This window comes from Bos indicus x Bos taurus, chromosome 13, assembly GCF_003369695.1.
Source record: "Bos indicus x Bos taurus breed Angus x Brahman F1 hybrid chromosome 13, Bos_hybrid_MaternalHap_v2.0, whole genome shotgun sequence".
Classification (NCBI taxonomy): domain Eukaryota; kingdom Metazoa; phylum Chordata; class Mammalia; order Artiodactyla; family Bovidae; genus Bos; species Bos indicus x Bos taurus.
The window spans coordinates 16,985,199-17,003,261 of record NC_040088.1 but is presented as its reverse complement, the minus strand read 5'-3'; the positions used below and the strand labels follow the sequence as shown (position 1 = coordinate 17,003,261).

At 51.1% G+C, this 18,063-nt stretch overlaps 2 protein-coding genes across 12 annotated transcripts; one reads left to right on the top strand and one right to left on the bottom strand.

The window, feature by feature from the left end:
• Window positions 1–1,828: 1,828 nt before the first annotated feature.
• On the bottom strand, window positions 1,829–16,941 carry BLCAP (BLCAP, apoptosis inducing factor). Of its 9 annotated transcripts, none has more exons than XR_003514004.1 (3): window positions 15,906–16,941; window positions 12,255–15,003; window positions 1,829–3,745 (listed from the first exon to the last, which is right to left on the bottom strand). XR_003514004.1 is itself a non-coding variant. In XM_027558578.1 (3 exons), exon 3 carries the CDS (start codon window positions 3,567–3,569, stop codon window positions 3,306–3,308), a length of 264 nt encoding a protein of 87 aa, XP_027414379.1. In that variant the 5' UTR covers window positions 3,570–3,745; window positions 8,824–11,400; window positions 12,255–16,302; the 3' UTR covers window positions 1,829–3,305. The 9 variants fall into 9 exon arrangements, 2 of the variants coding, with proteins under 2 accessions (XP_027414379.1, XP_027414378.1); XR_003514006.1 differs by having other exon boundaries at window positions 16,660–16,940; XR_003514008.1 differs by having other exon boundaries at window positions 16,767–16,940.
• NNAT (neuronatin) lies at window positions 5,558–8,003 on the top strand. Of its 3 annotated transcripts, none has more exons than XM_027558574.1 (3): window positions 5,558–5,769; window positions 6,679–6,759; window positions 6,985–8,003. In XM_027558574.1, the coding sequence occupies exons 1-3, from the start codon at window positions 5,698–5,700 to the stop codon at window positions 7,075–7,077; spliced, it is 246 nt and encodes an 81-aa protein (XP_027414375.1). In that variant the 5' UTR covers window positions 5,558–5,697; the 3' UTR covers window positions 7,078–8,003. The 3 variants fall into 3 exon arrangements, with proteins under 3 accessions (XP_027414375.1, XP_027414376.1, XP_027414377.1); XM_027558576.1 differs by having other exon boundaries at window positions 5,588–5,769; window positions 6,679–6,754; XM_027558575.1 differs by lacking the exon at window positions 6,679–6,759 and having other exon boundaries at window positions 5,577–5,769.
• Window positions 16,942–18,063: the final 1,122 nt, after the last annotated feature.

Here is an 18,063-nt window from a genome sequence, read left to right as displayed (position 1 = left end):
TGACAGAGGCCTCCTGGGCTAACATGGTACAGTGAAAAAATCATAAAGCACATGCAGGCTGCCCTGCAAGGGCAATACCACCTTCCCAGAGCTCAGTCACCTTCCTCAAGTGCATCCAGGAGGACACGAAGACCCTAGGAGAAAGGACTTCCTGTATGTTAGAGGCAGGAAGACTGTGTGTGCTCCAAAAACCACATTTTACCTATAAGGAAACTGAGGGCCAGATGAGGGCATGGCCAAGCTCCTACAAAAGCCCAGACCAAGGCCTCATGGAATCCTGTGGTTATCAGGTACCAGTCATTTCACACTAGGAGCCACAGAGACTGCCAGAATTGCCAGGTGTGGTTTTCTAAGACCTCGTACCCTGCTCTTTTGCAGGAAAGGCATCTCCTTCTCATTTTCCTGAAAGGTATTTCAGGAGGAGGGGCTGGGTGCTGCTGCGGTAAGATGGAGAGCAGTGCTGGACAGACAGAATGCTGATCTGGCAGTCACCTTGGGGAGGGGCGGCCTGCAGGCTCCCTGTTGGAAAGGGCCATAAATCTTTCGGAGGGAGGCCTGTTTGTGACTCTTTAGTGAGCCTGACCTATGACAGAAAGCTGCTTTCTAGAGGAGAGCAAAATAAGCAATAATCTTGGCTTCATTTATCATCCAGGTGTCTCCATGGGAGAGCGTGGTCACAAAAGCCTTTTTTGCTTGTTTGTTTTGTTTTTGGAATTTGCAGTTGTCTATTTTCTTAAGTCTTCCCACTAGGCTAGAGTCATGAGCTCCTGGAGAGTCAGGCCCAGGTCTTGGCCCTGAAATCCCCAGCAAGTCCAGGACAGGGACTCCGTGTTTGCTGAACAAACCATCCCTTCCACATGTAGGACTCCTCAGCTTGACAAGACTTTGTTGAACCACAAAATACATCCAGAAACCCAGAAGAAAAAAAAGAAAGAATGCAGAGAGAAAAAACAGAAGCATCAGAAAGCAAAACACCCAGCAGATATAATCAGTAAGTTTGGTTCTCTTAAAATACCTTTAAAATGAACAAATCTTTGGCAAGTTTTGACCAAGAAAAAAGAAAGTGCTGATAGGCAACGGTAGGAATGAAAAAGAGATAAACGGACAATGGGGAGATTGAAGAGGGCAGGAGAAAACTACACAGTACTTTATAGCAATAAATTAGCAATCTAGGTAAAATGACCCAAGTTCTTTCACAATAAACTCTCACAATAGTCCTGTGCCTTGGACAGGCAGTGCTCCTGTTACGTTTTCTAGGAGACAAGATGGAGAGATGGACACCCAGCATGGGGCCCTGACAAGGCACCCGGCTTTGTCTCAAAGGTCACGGCCACGGGAGCACGTGCACATCGACAGCATAGAACCGCGCTTCCAGCCATCGCCCGGAGCCCCTGGCGTGGCTGGCAGGCCTTATTTGTTTTTCCATTTGAAATGCCGAAAGGGGTTTCACTTTATTTTTACTTCAAAAGCAGCACCATAAAAATCCTTGATGATTAGAGCTCCAGCTGTCTTAAGTTGTTTGTCAAGGGATCGGTTACTCCGATCTCCTACGGAGGGAAACAGTTTCAGGCGAGAAGCCATGGGAGCTGAGAAACGCACATGTCTCCTCTCTGAAAACTTTCAGGCTCCCTCCTGTTCACCGCCTGGCCTGCCCTCTGCTCCCCAGCCCTCAATCCCACCATCTGCTCTCCAGAGAGCAGATCGAATTTTCGGGCTAAGGTACTCTGGCGCCAAGGACTCTGCCCCTCCATACTACCCTCTGCCCCCCACCAACTCAGAAATCCAATACCATTACCCAAACGGACTGCAGCCACATAAAACCACAGAGTAAAGTTTATAAAGCTTTATTAAACATTTCAAACAGCTGTGCAACGAACACACCAGAAATAAAAGCTCCAGAATAGCAGTCCAAATGTCGCACAAGTGTGGCCTTGAGGTCCCATTCCCTAGATGGACTGCCTCCGGTTCTGTCCTCTGCCTGGCCCATCTCCCTCCTGCTTCAGGCAAGAGAAAGATGGATGCTTTAGATTGGAGGAACAACCATGCTGATCCCCAGTGGGCAGGGGCCAGGAGACAGTCTCGTTTGCTGACACTTTTACTGAAGCGCAGAAAAAAGAAAAGAGCAAGTGACAGTCACAAAGTCTTCCTGTGTATTCTTCGTAAGGTACAGTCTATACACGCGCAGGACTGGAGGAACTCCTGGCACGAGGGCGATGGCCACTGCTCGCCTCTGTCTCGTCTGAATCACCTCGGAGTCCAGTGTGCTGGTCACTCTGCAATCCCCATGCTAAATACACACTGTAGAGGCACCTATGAGCTAGCTATTGTGACACCTCAAAATCAGAACACGTTCGATAAAGCTTCTTTAAAGGGGATTTACAACATGTACTTGTACAGGTACGTAAACACACACGCAGCACGCACAGCACACCACACCAAAAAATATCCAAACACGTATCGAGGGGATCCTGGCTGTTATGAAACACACAAGTACGCTCCCATTCACTCGGCTGGGGACTGCTAGATCTACATAAACACACTGCACATCAATCCTGCAGCGCATGCATGGGAGACACAATGAGGCCCCCCTCCTCACGACAGTTGAAAGGCAGGAGGAAGGGCAAAGGAAGCGAAGCTGGGTGGCTAAGCAGGAGCTCAGACCCCTGGATGAAAATCTGTTACTTCTTCCTTCAAAATGACTTGGGGGAAAATACTGAAGATCTGTGGCCAGCAGGCGAGACACAGTGCTATCTAGCCTGTCAGCTGGGAAAGAAAGATGAAAAAGCGAGGCTCTCGGGCGTCAGCAATCTCTTTATATTCGAGATAAGTGCAAAAACGAGCACTGTCTTGAACAGGTGCTCCCCAAAAAAGGAAAGGGGTAAAGAGAACTTACAGGAAGCCAAGAGAGGGACGGAGGAGTCAGTAATACTCGGAAGGGAGGACAGAGGTGACAATGAGACTGGCATTTTATCTGCCCCGGTCATGCTGGGGCAGTTGACCAGGATGGGTGCAGATGCCTCGCGGGAATGCGGCGAGGGGGGTGGCCATCCTGCCAGCCGGGGGCCAAGATGGGGACAGAACACACACAACCACAAGACCACCCACGACTACAGGACTCTACAATAAAAGCACCGCTCAGTGCCCATTATTCACATTATAAGGATAAAACATCACAGGCCAAAAAGGCGCCGTCAGGAATGTGGCACCCGCGGGACTGCGGGATTTGAAACTCCAATGCTTTATGACCTATGTCAATGCCTCCCCTCCCGTCTTCTGCTTCCTTGGAAAGCTAACTGGGCTGGCTGTTAGGTGCCCACGACGCCGGGGTCGTGCGCCGATTCTGGAAGCGGGGAATCGGAGCAGTGGTACAGGAAACAGTTTCCCCAGCAGCTATAGCAGATGAGGAACAAGGCTGCCAGGAAAACCAAGGCACAAATTGTGCAAGGCTTCCGCTCCAGGAGGAAGCTGAGCAGGTAGAAGCCCATGAACATGGAGTGGCTGAACCACAGGGCGGGGTTGAGGGGCTTGGGGATGAGGAGGACGGGCAGCAGCCACTGGAGGCAATACATGATCTCTGCCGGACAGGGCCTTCGCCAAGGCCACCGGGCACCGCTGCAGGAACCGACCTAATAGGAGCTAGCGGGCGCGGGCGGCTGCCCTCTGCTTTCTTCAACCCTCGCTCTCCAGGAGCTGAGCCGCTGTGCTCTCTGGCTGTCAGCCCGGGATCACCAAGGCAGCAGGGATCCTGAAGAGAAAAGTCAACACAATAGACAAACAGACACAAAACAGACAGACAGACAAACAGACAAAAAAAAAAAAAAAAACAAAAACAGGAACAGAATGTATACTTATTTGGAAAAATGGATCATGGTTAACAACACCAAATGTGAATGCCCTTTCCTCCCTGCCCTCCCATGGAAGTCTACTCCTCTTCAAGCCACCCTTTGAAGAAGCGTCCTGGGTATCTCCCCTTCTGGGGGGGTGGGGGGGAGCTCGGCCAGAGGGCTCTAGGCAGGTCCGGCACAGTGGACTGGCTTTGCCTGGGCCCTGCCCAGCAGAGATCATGTATCGCCTCCTGGGGCTGCGGCCCGTCCTCAAGGGGCCCAGACCTCACAATACCGCCCTGTGGTTGCCACCGGATGGCCATGGGCTCCGTGCTGTGCCCCCGCGGAATAAGAAAAGGATTCTGCCTGTAGTCTCCTTCACAGCAGGTGCTTGGTGTAAAGTAGCCGCGCACCGCAGGCGGCAGATTGCAGGCAATGGTTCCTCGCAATCTCTGCGAAGCTGCCGCAGCATCTCCGAATATTTTGCTTTAAGATGGCAGCCCAGAACGAGCTTGGCTCTTTCAAATAATCTAGTGTCATTCTGCCAAAATTTGCCAACTTCTTCGAAAGTCAAAATAGGAAAAAAAAAAAAAAAAGAAAAAAATCACCCTTCTGCTTCATTCAACATGACCACTTGCCCAAGCTCACTTACGCTCTCCATCTGCCGCCGGCACTGTATAGAACTTGCCCTCCATACGATTTTAATCAAAATTAATTGTCTATCCATATTGGGGCAAATGCCAGTTGGCGCCTGTGCCAGGCAGTCGCTGGAGAGAAGTGCGCTTGAGCGGTGGGCCACTGGTACGCCAGGGCCGCACTCGCAGATCGCAATCCGGTCTTCCTGCCGCGCCTGCTATCTGAACCGCAGCAGCCACAACCCTCCCGTGGCTGTACCAAAACCCCGCTCCGAACTCCAGGCGTCCAGCTTAACGGGTACAAAGAACCTCACGGGCTGAGGAAGACCTACCAGGGCCTGGGGGTAGGGGAGCAGAGGTTGAAATAACTCACCTAGCAGAAAACTATCCCAGAGCGCCTTCAGACCACTACTTTGGAGAGCTCATCCCATCCCTTCCGCGCACACAAAGGCGCCATCCCGCCCACTTCCCATCCCACAAGGTAGACACCCGGTGACTATCGCTCTTCCACCTAGGGCTCAGTGTCCTGGCTCAGCTCCCTACAACTGCCACGGCTGCAGATTTAACAACCGTAAGAAGCGGGATGTGAGGAATCCCCGAAAGGTTCTGCGCGCAGGGACTCTTGCAGAGGACGTGGGCTTCTAACACATTGAGTATTAGAAAAAGAATACTGAGCAGGGGACTTGTGAAGTCAAGGCTTCTAGAAGGGGCACCTGTTTTTGCTCCGCGGGGCAGATGATCCCTCTCTAACTTAGGTCCCCTTGATTTTCCACCTGAGCCCAAAGGTGCGATATTGCACAGCATCGGACACTGGGCTCGAATCTGCAGGCTTGGGGTCAGAGAGAGGGGTTCTGCTACCAAGAAGTGCGCGCCTCTACTTTCACCCTATGCGCTAACTCAGAGTTACATTTCCCCTCCATTTTAAATTAAAATTCAAAGAGCGGGCACAGCGGAATCTTCTGGAAAGGGGCGAAGATGAACTCAGGAGGCGGGGGTCGATGTGGAAAGAGCAGATGGATTATTTTTTTTTCCTCTTCTGACGAATGAGGAGCGCCCCCAGCTACCCCTCCTCACGGACCCCCCGCCCAAGCGCGCATGCGCACTTGGGCAGCGGGCAGATACTTAAGGCGCGGCCACCGCGGCTGCAGCAGTGCGCCCAACAGCGGACTCCGAGAGGCCAGCGGACCTCGGAACCGGCAGCACTCGCTCTCAACCACCCACCCACCAGTCTCGGAACCATGGCGGCAGTGGCGGCAGCGTCGGCTGAATTGCTCATCATCGGCTGGTACATTTTCCGCGTGCTGCTGCAGGTAAGCATGCTCGGGTTCTGGGTGGGAGAGGGTCCCGATGCGCGTCCCCAGAACGGGCAAGCCCGCGTTGCAGTTGCCGCATCCCAACCCGTCCTGCCCCAATTGCCGCGATCCTTGCCCGCCCAAGTGCCGCGGGCGGCACTGCACACGCCCCCGCCCGTTCCCTGCGCCCTCCTCCTTGCGTAGACCCTTCCCAGTGCGCCCGCTCGGGAACAAAGAGTTGGGGCGCGGCGGGCGCCTGCCGCTGATGATCGCCGAGGCTCTTAGCGACCAACGTGGTAAGAAAATCCTGCTACACCAGATTCGACCCCAGGAGGGAGGCGGGGCACTTCTGTTTTGCGAAGAGAGACTTTACCGCTCACAAAGTGAAATTTTTCTGCCTTAAAAAAATTGCGCATTGCGGAAAAATTTTCCTTTAGAAAATACAGCACTTGCGGGGGTGGGACAAAAAATAAGTTAGAAAAAGGCATTTCTCGGGAAAAAACCCAGCACTTTGCAAAAGCCACGAATACAACAAATCAGAAAAATTCGCGGGAAAAAATGAATTAGAGAAATCGCGCATTGCAGGAAGAATCAGACAAAAGCACTTGGAAGAAAAAAATAATTAGATAAAAAACGCACTGCAGAAAAAAATTAGACAAAGGAGCTAACAGAAATTATGAATCAATAAAAGCGCTTTGAAGAAAGCAATTAGAGGAAAAGGTTCTTTTCAGGAAAAATAGGGGAAAAGTGCTTCCGAAAAAGGACAGTTCGCTTTATTTAAAAATAGTGAAATTGCTTTGTGTAAAAAGAAATAAATTAGAAGAAAGCGCTTTGTCCATAAAATCATCTACCCTAAAAGCACCCCTTGTTGGAAGAATTCCCTGCTAAAGGAATCCTTTGCCAAAGGAATCGCATATTTCCTTCAAGGTGTTCCTGGAATGCTGCATTTACTGGGTAGGATTCGCTTTTCGAAATCCTCCAGGGACACAGCCCATTGCGAGAAGTGAGGTATACCTAAGTTGTGGGTCCAATCAGCTTGCGGCCATGCAGCCTTCAGCACAGTTGGAAAAGCTCCAGCTGCCCTGACTCGTGGACAAGCTGCGCCCGCACCCGCCTCTCCTCATTGGACAGGCGGGCGGGGCAGGGGGCGGGGCGAGGGCGGGCCCGGCAGCGCTGCAGACATTGCGGGTGCCCGCCTCTAAGGGCAGGTCCTGGGTCTCTCACTCGCCACAGGTGTTCAGGTACTCCCTGCAGAAGCTGGCATACACGGTGTCGAGAACCGGACGGCACGTGCTGGGAGAGCGCCGCCAGCGGGCCCCCAACTGAGGCCCCAGCCCCCTCCCCTGGGCGGCCGTGTCACCAGGTGCTCCTGTGCCATTCCACCAGCATGGGAGCCAGCGCCGCGCAGGAATGGGGCGTCCCCTGTGCCCTCTCGCCAGAGGAGCACTTGCCAAGGTCAGTGAGGGGCTGGTAGGCCCCTGGAGAAGCAGCACCGACAATGACGACAACAAGAGATCCCTTCCCCACCCCTTTGCACCCCTCCCACTGCGGGTGTCCTAGAGGGAGGAACGGGGCTTAGGGGGAGCAGACTCCTGAGATCTGGGCACAGGCAACGCATTCAGATCTGGACCAAGTCGGGACAGCACCATCCCAGCCCCGCAGCCATGGCCATGCCAGCAGGCCGCACCACAGAGATCCAGACAACTACACCAGCCAGCAGAATGGACATTCCAACATCACCAGCCGAAGCCCTGAATCTCGGTGCAGCAGACGAGCGACAACTCTGTGCCTGTGTGGCAGGACTGGAGGGCAGAGGGTGAGGGGAGAGGGTTAAGAAGCAGAGCAGGGCCCTCACTGTCCTTTGCCTACAGCATGTGCATTCCAGCCTTGCTGCCTTTGCTCCCTCGATTCCCCTTTCTCCCTCACTGCCACCCCAAAGAAATGTGTCACTCAATTTGGACCTACTGAGCACGAAAACGAATCCCATCTTTATCAAAACACCTTCTCCAAGCCCCCAGCCCCTCACTGATCTTGAATCCCCCAGGTCTCATGCAATTGTGGTCAATATTGTGGTAATTGCTAATTGTAATTGCTAATTGTAATGATTGAATAAGTGTGCATTAGTTGTGTCTCCCCGGCTAGATTGTAAGCTCCTGGAGGACAGGGACCGCCTCTACTAAAAATAAAAAAGTACCTCCCCTGTCTCGCACAGTGTCCCAGGACCCTGCGGGGCAGTGGAGGCGCACCAAAAATTTTGTCTCCTGTCACTTCTTGTGGCTTCAACACATACTTCTAAGATACTTCTAAGACTGGTCTGGGTGGGCACACTACTTGGGGTGGGGGAGGCAACAAAATGGGAATAAACCTTCACACACCCAGTTTCATCTCAACACTGTCCTAAGAAAAAGGACCTCACCCCCCACCACCCACAGGAAAAAGGGGAACCATCTTCACTTGTGGTCTCGAAATAAGGGACCACTTATCCCTCCCCAAAGGGGTGGACTTCACTCATCCTGGGATAGGGGTCTTGGCAAAGATAAGGGGGGAAAAGATGGGAGAGGGGGAAAGGTGGGAGGGGGGAAACATGGGAGGAAGGGAAGGGTAGAAGGAGGGGGAAAGGGGGGGAAGTGGGAGGAGGGAAAGGAGGAGGAGTGGAAAGGTGGGAGGAGCCCTACGTCCCTGAGGGTACTAGGGACCAAGAGGGTAATCAGGAATTGAGAACACAAAGTCTTGGGGATCCATCTAGGATCCCCAAGGAAATAAGCATGGGGTACACAGGTTTGGACACTACTGGTGTTCTGTCGTTAGTCAGGTCTGACTCTGCGACTCCATGGACTGCAGCGCGCCACGCTTCCCTGGGATAAAAGGTGTGGTGTGGCCCTCCCCTGCCCAGCTCACCCCTGCAGGCCCTATAACCTCTACCAGGACCACGACATGGGCATCCTGCCAGGCCGGCCTAGTCCCCCAGGGCCTCCTCCCCAACCCTCAGGAACCTCTCTCCAGCTCACTTTCCCCATCACTGGGTTCTCGGCTTCTCCCACCCATAGCCTCCATATTCTTAAGGGTGCTTACCAGGTCCCCGACCCTGGGCTCTCCCCTGCCATCATGCCCGGGTGGGTAGGTGGGCTGGCTGCTCAGCTCCTGACTTCTCTCTCCCACTCCTCAGTGAGTCAGGGCTTCTTTTACGTGGGGTCAGCTGACTGCCCCACCAAGTGGCCCTGCCGCCTGTTCAGCCTCGTCTGTGGCTTTATATGTTCCTGTCACCACACACCTGTTCCCGGGTCAATATCCAGGGAGTGAGTTGGAGGGCCATAAATCTTTCTGCCACTTCCTTAAATCCCTTAGTCACAGCTGTCGCAAACACTTCTGGAGCACAAAGGACCTCAATCCCTTGAGCCTCATGTTGCCCGCCCCTAATCCAGGCCCTAGCATTTCTCAGGCCAACCACCAGACCTTCAGAGGCACCTATAACTTGAGTTCAAGGTCAGAAAACTAAGGGGGTGGAGGGTGCAGACCTCAATTCAGATAGTGGCCTTGCCTTGGTCAGCCCAGGGAACCTGGTCAGGTCACTCCTAGTCCTCCCTTTAGTTCCCCTCTGTGAAAGGACTGCTAAGATCCCAGGGAACCCCAACCTGCTAGAAACATTTGGCCATCATAGAAACATTCGGCCATCAAAGTGGCAATCAGGACTCAACGGGACTGGGGATGTGCAATCTGAGGCTTGGGGTGGGGATGTAGGATCCAAGGCTCGGGCTGGGTGGTTCCAGTCCTTACCACAGCCTGAAGGCGGGGCAGATCTCCTCATGCCCCAGGGTGACTCAGCAGCCGGCAATGTCCACACCTCCCTTCTGAAGCCCATATCTTGGCAAGCCTCAAGACTGGGAGTATTCGTGGTTTTCCACACTAAACTGGGAGACCCGTGAACATATTCCAACACCTGTTCTCAATGAAGGGTGCCCTTCCTCGCAGAGCCTTCAAGGGGTGTGCCCCATGGCCCCAATGCCCCAGATGCTCTAGTCTTGGCCCAGGTATAAGGCAGCCGGGCTTAGGGAGACGAGATGAGGCAGCATGGAAGTGTCTGGATGCTCTTGACACAGTAGGCCCCCCTTTAAAAAGGCAGGAGGCTGCTGGCAGCCCCAGGGCTTCCCAGATGATCCTGGCGAAGCCCCACTGCAGGGCTTCCTCCATCCATCCATCGGCAGGACTCTGAGTGCGGCATGATGAGATGACAGACTCCCCGGCCAGGGCTGCCCTGGTGGGCTGCACTCACACAGGTGGCTTAAATGCACAATGTCCACTCCCCCCGCCCTTCTGCCCCGCATCAAGCCCTCATGTTATGGGAGGAAACACAGTCCACTGGAGGAGACGGAAGGAATATGTTCACTTTCTACTCCTGTGCAGTGCTTAGAGTCTGGTCCAAACCTAACTTGTTTATACAATTTTTTTTCCAGAAGCAATACCATTAAAACATTTTATTCTGATAGAGAACAATGGGAGGAGTTAAAAATGACTACAATTTTGTTGCAAAGCCCTTAGTCCACAGCACCCCCCTTTCCTTAAATTTTCTTTACCACCCCCGCTTTGCCCCCACGAGACCAAGGATAGAGCAGATGAGTTATGAAGGAACTGGAATGGCTGAGTGGGACTCCAACAGCAGGCAAGGCTCTTGGGACGAATGCCCCCAGAGGATGTTAGTCTCTTAGCCTAACCAGCTTCCGTTAAACCCCAGAGGGGTTTAGGTACCCTGGCCGTTAAGAGGTATGGGGTGCTATGTGACACCATTACCCCTCCCTGTGGAACATTTGGATTGCGATGGAAGGACAGGTTTCTTGAGCTTCAGCTGCAGGACAGCAACAGCTTATTACGCGTGGGTTGGAAGTGTGAGCAGGTGTGCTGTAAGCCATTTGCTAGACAACTATTTTCAAACTTGTACCTACTCAGGAGCCAGCACCCTAAAGTGAGATTCTAAATTTGCAGTTACTTTCACCCCCAGAGATTTAAACGTGCACACACATACAAAACATTAGTCTCACAACAGTCTTGTTCCCTGGTGACCTCTGATTTCCTCTATAAGCCCCAGAGACATGCCACCATCTTCTCTGGTTATGGTCCTGCTCAACCTCCCCTCTCCCTTTCCCACGGGGCCCATTCCCCAGCAGGATCCAGATTCCAGAGCATTCCCAGAACAGGAAGTCAGAGAGGCAAGCAACACAGGGTCCTTGGTATATCTCACAGTGACAGGCTTGAAATGGAATGCATATGCTTCGAAGATAAGAGAACAACAACAGAAAAACACAACCAAACCCAGGCTTCAAGATTCCTCTTTGAAACAACAGATTACAGACAAAAGGTTAAACTGTTATTCGCAGAAATTCTACCAAGACCTGTTTTAGTTTTACACAAGTGATCTGGTCACTGGAAACCGACCAGGGCTCCGAAATCTTTCAACAGCTTTGGTTGACATTAATTAGTCTCTGATTTCAAACAAACAAATAAACAAAATCTAACACTTGGCATTAGCACTTAAGCTGGAACTTTTTTTGGGGGTGGGGGAGGTTCTGGCTTTGGTGTTGCCGTCCAGAAGGCTGAGGGGATGGTGGTACCATGTCAGGCAAGGCAAAGAGAAGTGGTCCCCAAGACACCAGTTCCCTGTAAGGGATAAAACACGATCCATACCTATGAACAGAAAGACCATTTCTTTCCTAAGATAGACCCCAGTGTGCCCCAACATTTAGCGTTGCAAAGGGACATGCAGGCCTGGAAGGAAATTAAAGAAGCTGTGGAAGAGGGAAGGAAAAATCAACTGTCCCCCATCCCCCATTCTTTCCAGGCCATTAGTGTGCCAGGCATTTCATTCCTTCAGCTGCCTTTGAGAGCCACTCCCCATGTACATTGTAGGAAAGGGAACGGGTGTCTAGACTTGGTGTAAAATTAGAGAGACGAAGAACCACCCGCGCCCCAAAGCAGAGCGTCAACCTATCACCCCAGACACCACGGCGGGGACCCGGGGACGGAGACCCTTTTCTCCCCACTTTCCCCCACGCCCCTTCTGATTTAAAGAAAAAGAGGAGGAAAAAGCAACTGAAGTGGGGGGGACAGAGTGACAGATCTCTCACAAGCTGGGCCCCCTGCCACGGGTCCCAGGGGCTGAAGACACGGTGGTCGCACCCCCAGCCCCGCGCTCCCCGGTTCTGCCTGCCCCTTCCCGGGAGCTGACAGGCGAGCGCTGACCTTGGAGGCCAGAACGAGAACCCAGGAGGCCCGGGACCCGCCCTCGGGCCGGGAAGGTAGTTCCCCCCACCTCCCGCCCCCCACAAGGCCCGGCCCTGAGGCCAAACAGCGCGATCACGTGACACCGGACAGGGGCGGCCCCCAGGGTGCGCGGAAGGAAAACCCCAGAGAGGGACCGGACGACGCCTTAAGGTGACCCCGAAGGGACAACATGGCGGCGCGGTCGCATGAGGGCCTCTCATCCCGCCCCCCGGAGGCCGACGCCACGGTACCTGCGAGACCCGCCATGGCGCCGCGGCCACTGCTGTCGCCTTCGCTGCCGCGACCCTCTTCCACCTCAGCTCGCCACCGACGCCGCAGGAAGCCGGGGAGCCGCCCCCTTCGTCTTCTAGTCGAGCCGGTCGAGGACCTCTCCTGGAATCGGGCTGCCTACATCAGACGCCTGATCAAGCGACCTAAATTCTGGGGGCTCGCCCTGGCCTCATACGCTCTTAACATTTGCATAGATGACCATTTGAAGGTTTTTATTAGTGTGTGCCGAAATCTGCGGGCTCTGGACGCTTCAAATCCGAAGAGTTTTTGATCAGGCGCATCCTGAACAGCCCCGAGTCACAGCGCCTTTGGTCCCCTCATGCATATGCAGTAGATTGTGATCTTTACACTCAGGGAGCGGAGGGGGTGTACCCTAGTCTCCGTAGGTGAGCACTTACACATTTGGGGATGACCCGTGTCCTGCGGGGAAACCCTTAAGTCGGCCTCCTCCCCTGCCCCTTTACCAAGGCCAGCGGTCAGGAGCGGAAATATTCCGGCTCAGAATTTACGATTTGACTTGGATCAGGACCTAACTTCCCCTTGTGCTGTACTTTGCTACTTGCCTTGACTCCTCGCTTCCCCGTCTGATTGGATGCCTACATAACAGGGTTGCTTATAGGAATTAAATGACTCAATGTATCCGTTTATTAGCTGATTAAACACATTCCTTGAGCACTTACTATGTAAGTGCAGTGCTAAAGGCAAGAGGATAGAATGGAGAGTGACATAGGCACTGTTTTAACTCAAAACGCTGCCCGATTAGTGGGGGAAAGTCGGGGAGGGTGGGAGACTGGTTATCAAATTACTTACGTGTGGAATCTAAACTATGACACAAATGAACAAATCTACGAAACCGACGCACAGACATAGAGAACAGACTTGTTGGGGGGAGGGGGATGGATTTGGAATCTGGGATTAGCAGATGCAACATATAGAATGTATAAATAAGATCCTACTGTAAAGCACAGGGAACTGTATTCAGTATTCTATGATAAACCATAATGAAAAGGAATATGAAAAGAACTGAATATATATGTGTGTATAACTGAGTCACTGCTGTATAGCATAAATTACATTGTAAATCAACTATATGTCAATAAAATTTTAAAACATCAAAATGATCACTGTTAATAATTTTAATCAAATCAATATATAATTATGCATGATGGGAAGTGCTGGGGGGGAATGAAGAGTGTTATGAAAAATTAATGGAGTCCTAATGTAGGGTGAGGGCTTCCCAGGTGGCTCAGTGGTAAAGAATCTGCCTGCCGATGCAGAAGATGCAAGAGATGCGATCCCTAGGTCGGGAAGATCCCTGGAGAAGGAAATGGCAACCAGCTCGGGTACTCTTGCCTGGGAAATCCCAGGGACAGAGGAGCCTGGTGGGCTGCAGTCCATGGGGTTGCAACTGGACACAAGGTAGCAACTAAACAACAACAACAAATGTAGGGTGAAGAGTGAGGGTGGACTCTCCTTGGGAAGCTGGCATTTAGGCTAAAAACCAAGGATAGCTAAGAGTTGTTTGGGGCAAGACTGAGAAGGGAAACGTTCTAGGCAGAAAGAACCACTTGTCCCAGATGTTGTGGAGGAGGGAAGGAGCCAGTGAGGGTGAGGAATGAGCAAGTAGAGCAGATAGTGCTACCTAATGAATTTCGATTTTCCCTTGAGAGTAAGGAGAACCATTTGCATCATGGGAATCATACCAGGTCTGGGTTTCTGAAAGGCCACCCTGGCTTCATAGCTCAGGAAACACTTTCAGTGGGTGTGGGGAGACCAGGTAGAAGGCTGCTGAAGGTTTCCAGATGCCAACCTGTGACCCTGGCAAGGTTGTGGCTTGGGGAGGTGGAGATGCAAAGAATCTCAGATGAGATGTGGGTGGTTGTTGAAGCATTAGTGATGACACCTCCATCTTTGCCTCGGGTATGCAGGAATGAAAGAGTCCTTGACTAAGGTGGTAAAGCCTGCAGAAGGTTCAGATTGAGGGGAAAGATCAAGTTTGGCTAAGAAGGCAAGTTTGAAAAGCCTGGGCAATGATTGGATTGAGAGGGTCAACAGGCCGTTGTATATGAGACTGGGGCTCCGAAGAGAGTTCTGGGCTGGAGACACATATTTTGGTAGCATCGACACATAGCACGCACGTCATGGGTCTGGATGAGAGCCTAGAAAACAAAGGTAGATTTAAAAGTAGGCAGAGGAGGAAGAGACAAGAAAGGAGGCTGAGAAGCAGTGACCCAAGGGGTATGAGGAGGACCAGGTGAGCATGGGATCCCAGAAAGAAGGTTTAAGGGTGGAGGGAGTGTTCAGTGGTGCTGACTGCTGTGGAGGAGGGAAATGGCACCATTCGGTCTGGTTACCAGGGGGACTTATGGATTGTATCCTTTATGATTCTAGTTCCAAACAGAAGACCCTAATTCACTTGGCTTAAAAAAATAAGTACCCTGCCACTCAGTGGTAGATTAATTGAATGGCTTGGCCACGTCCTCACAGATATTCCATCTCTCAGGTCCATTCCAGGTCTGCCCCGCTGTCCTCATGTTGGTTTCATACTCACGGTCATGAAATGGCCACCCTAGTTCCTGGAGTCCCATCCACATCAAGGAGGTGACCATTCCCCCTGGAGGTAAGGCTCAAACTAGATGTGACTTCTGTCTTGCTGCCTCTGGACTGAGGGATCTGTGTACTCAGGCCAGGTGCACCCAACATCCAACACTGGAGGAAAAGAGGAGTCTCATAATGGAAACTCTTGTTTAGAAAAGAGAAAGGCTAAGCATTGGCAAGGGTGTGGAGCGACCGAAACTCTTGCACACTGCCTGTGAGAGAGGAAATTGGTACAATCACTTCAGAAAACTGGCAGTTTCTGCTGAATGTAAGCAGACACCTATGCTATGACCGAGAATTTCCACTCCTTGCTTTTCATCCAAGACAAATGAGTGCTTATTACAAAGAGACTTGTGCAAGGATTTAGAAAAATATGTATTTGATTGTGTCAGATCTTAGTTTCGGCACACGGAATCTTTTTGGCATCACTTAGGACCTTTCCTTGCAGTGCAGGAACTCTAGTGGTACTTGGGCTTCAGTAGCTGCTCTGTGGCACATGGGAATCTTAATTCCACCACCAGGGATGGAGCCCAACTCCCCTGCATTGCAAGGCAGATTCTTAACCGCTGTACTGGCAGGAAAGTCTCTTGTGCAAGGGTTTTCATAGCAGATTTATTCATAGCTCAAAGTGGACATAACCCAGTGTTCATCAGCAGAAGAATGGATAAACAAATTATGGCATGTCCAGCCAATCGAATACTATGTTTATATATACAAAAGTACAAATTGTTGGGAGTCCCCTGGTGCCCTAGTGATTAGGAATCTGGGCTTTTACTGCTGTGGCCTGGGTTCAGTCCCTGGTGGGGGAACTGAAATCCCACAAACCAAGTGGCATGGCATAAGAAAAAAAACTACGAATTGCTGACTCGTGACAGTATAGATTATAGTCATGTAGAGTATGTGGATTGAAAGAATCCAGACGCAAAACAATACATTATGTATGATTTCATTCACAGGAAGTTCAAGGGCAGGCAAAACTAATCTACGGTTCTAAAAATCAGAATAGTAGTCACCTGGGTCAGAGGAGGGCATAGAGATGGGAGAGGAGCAGGAGGGAATTTTCTGGAGTGCTGGCAAAGGTCCATATCTCAGTCTGGATGGTGATGATGTGGGCAAAAATTCAGCAAGCTATATCTTAAGATTAGAGGATTTTATGTACTTTATGTATGTTATATCCCAAGAAAAATAAAAGCTATTCAGAGGGAGGAGGAGGAGGTCCTGCCATCCATGGTGTGCAACGTGTGCAGCTGAGCAAAAATCAGAACGTGCGTTTTTGGAGGAACGTCACCTTCCAGCGACCCTCTGGGCATTGACAAGGTCCCAGGGGCAAACCTTCTCTCCCTCAGGGCCCAGAAAACAGGTGAAGGTGAGGCAGGGCCTCTAATTCATAAGGAACTGACTTCTCTTCCCTTTACCCACTGGACAGCTGCACCCATCCCCCTCCCGCCCAGCTCTGTTCCAGGTAGTAGAAATGATACCAGCACTGAATTGAGGGACCTGGAAGGTCTTTCTGCCCTCAGATTTTGCTCAAAAGACCTGAACTTCCTGCCAGGCATAGCCAACCTGCCCTCTCCCCCAGATGCCCAGACTCATCTCTCCTGCTTCACGCCTCCCACATCTTGTCCATTCCTTCACAATCTCCCCTCAGGCCTTTCCTGGCCTCACTATCAAAGCCTTGGTCCAGACCACAGTCCTCTCTTTCCTTGACACTGTATTGGCCTCCTAGCAGGACTCCCTCCTCACGTACCCCCCGACTCCCCATCTCACCCAGAATCACCATTCCCCACACTGCAGCCAGGATGATCCTTCTAAGATGGCCTTGTCACTCATCCTCTTGAGGGGGTGATCCCTTCTACCCGCCACCACATCTTCACCTGTCAGTAGCCTCTCCAGTGTCGAAGCCCCAGGTCAAACGCTGCCTCCTCCACAAAGCCTTTGCATTCATTCAGCAAACATTTACTGAGCACCTAAAACGTGGCCCAGTCCTGTGCTAGGCATGGAGAATAGAGAAACGAGGACGACAAACACCCTATGTACACAGTCCAGGGAGGTAGGTGGTTACGCAACGCCCATCTGTGGGCACTTCCTGCATCTGTTAACTCTCACTTGGCTACAGCTGCTTGAGGGCAGGGCTCATTTTGAGGTCACTTCTTGGCCTCAGAGCCCAGGAAAGGGCCTGGCAGGAAGGAGGAGGCAGTAACTGGTAAATGAATGGGTGGATGGATGGATGGATGGATGAAAAGCCAGGACAATCTCTGCCCTTTCTCATTTTCCTCCAAGCATCTGATTTAGCTGGTAACCAGCTCCATGGAAGTTGGTTGGAACTGGATGGCAAATCTGGAGCTAAATGATAACGAATCAGCAAAAGGTTGTTATTTATAGCACAAGCTTTGGGTAACCGATAAGACCTACTTTCCTATATCATCATTCCACATGACAATTATGTTTTTTTGCAGATCGACATTATTTCCTTATCAAGACAGGAAAGTCAGGAAATTTAACTGGAAGAGAGTAATAGTTATTTGCTAAATCACCAAAGAAGCTACGTGATATCAAAAGATTTAAAATGTAATAAGACACAAATATATATCAAAACAGAAACAGACTCACAGATGTTGAGAACAAACTCATGGTTATCAGTAGGGAGAGGGAAGAAAGGAGGGGCAAGACAATGATAGGAGATTATGAGACACAAACTACTGTGTATAAAAATAAGCAACAAGAGTATATTGTACAGCATGGAGAAATACAGCCATTATTTTGCAATAACCTTAAATGGAATATAATCTATAAAAATGTTGACTCACTATGCTGCACACCAGAAACTAATTTTGTAACTCAACTATACTCTAATTTTAAAAATGTAATAAAAAGCACTATTACCAAGCAGTGAGCTCTGGTAGCACAGACTGTAGCCAGAATGCCAGGGTCTTAATCCCACTCTGCATTCATTGGCTGTGTGACTGAACAAGTGACTTAACCACTCTGTGCCTCGCGTTTCCCATGGGTATAATGAGGAAAACTTGAGACTCTGTCCTGTGTGTTTGTTCCTGAGAATTCAAGAAGTTCATGCTTAGAATAGCACCTTTTCTGTTAAGTGAAGTATGTGAAGTGAAAGTCGCTCAGTCATGTCCGACTCTTTGCGACCCCATGGACTATCCATGGAATTCT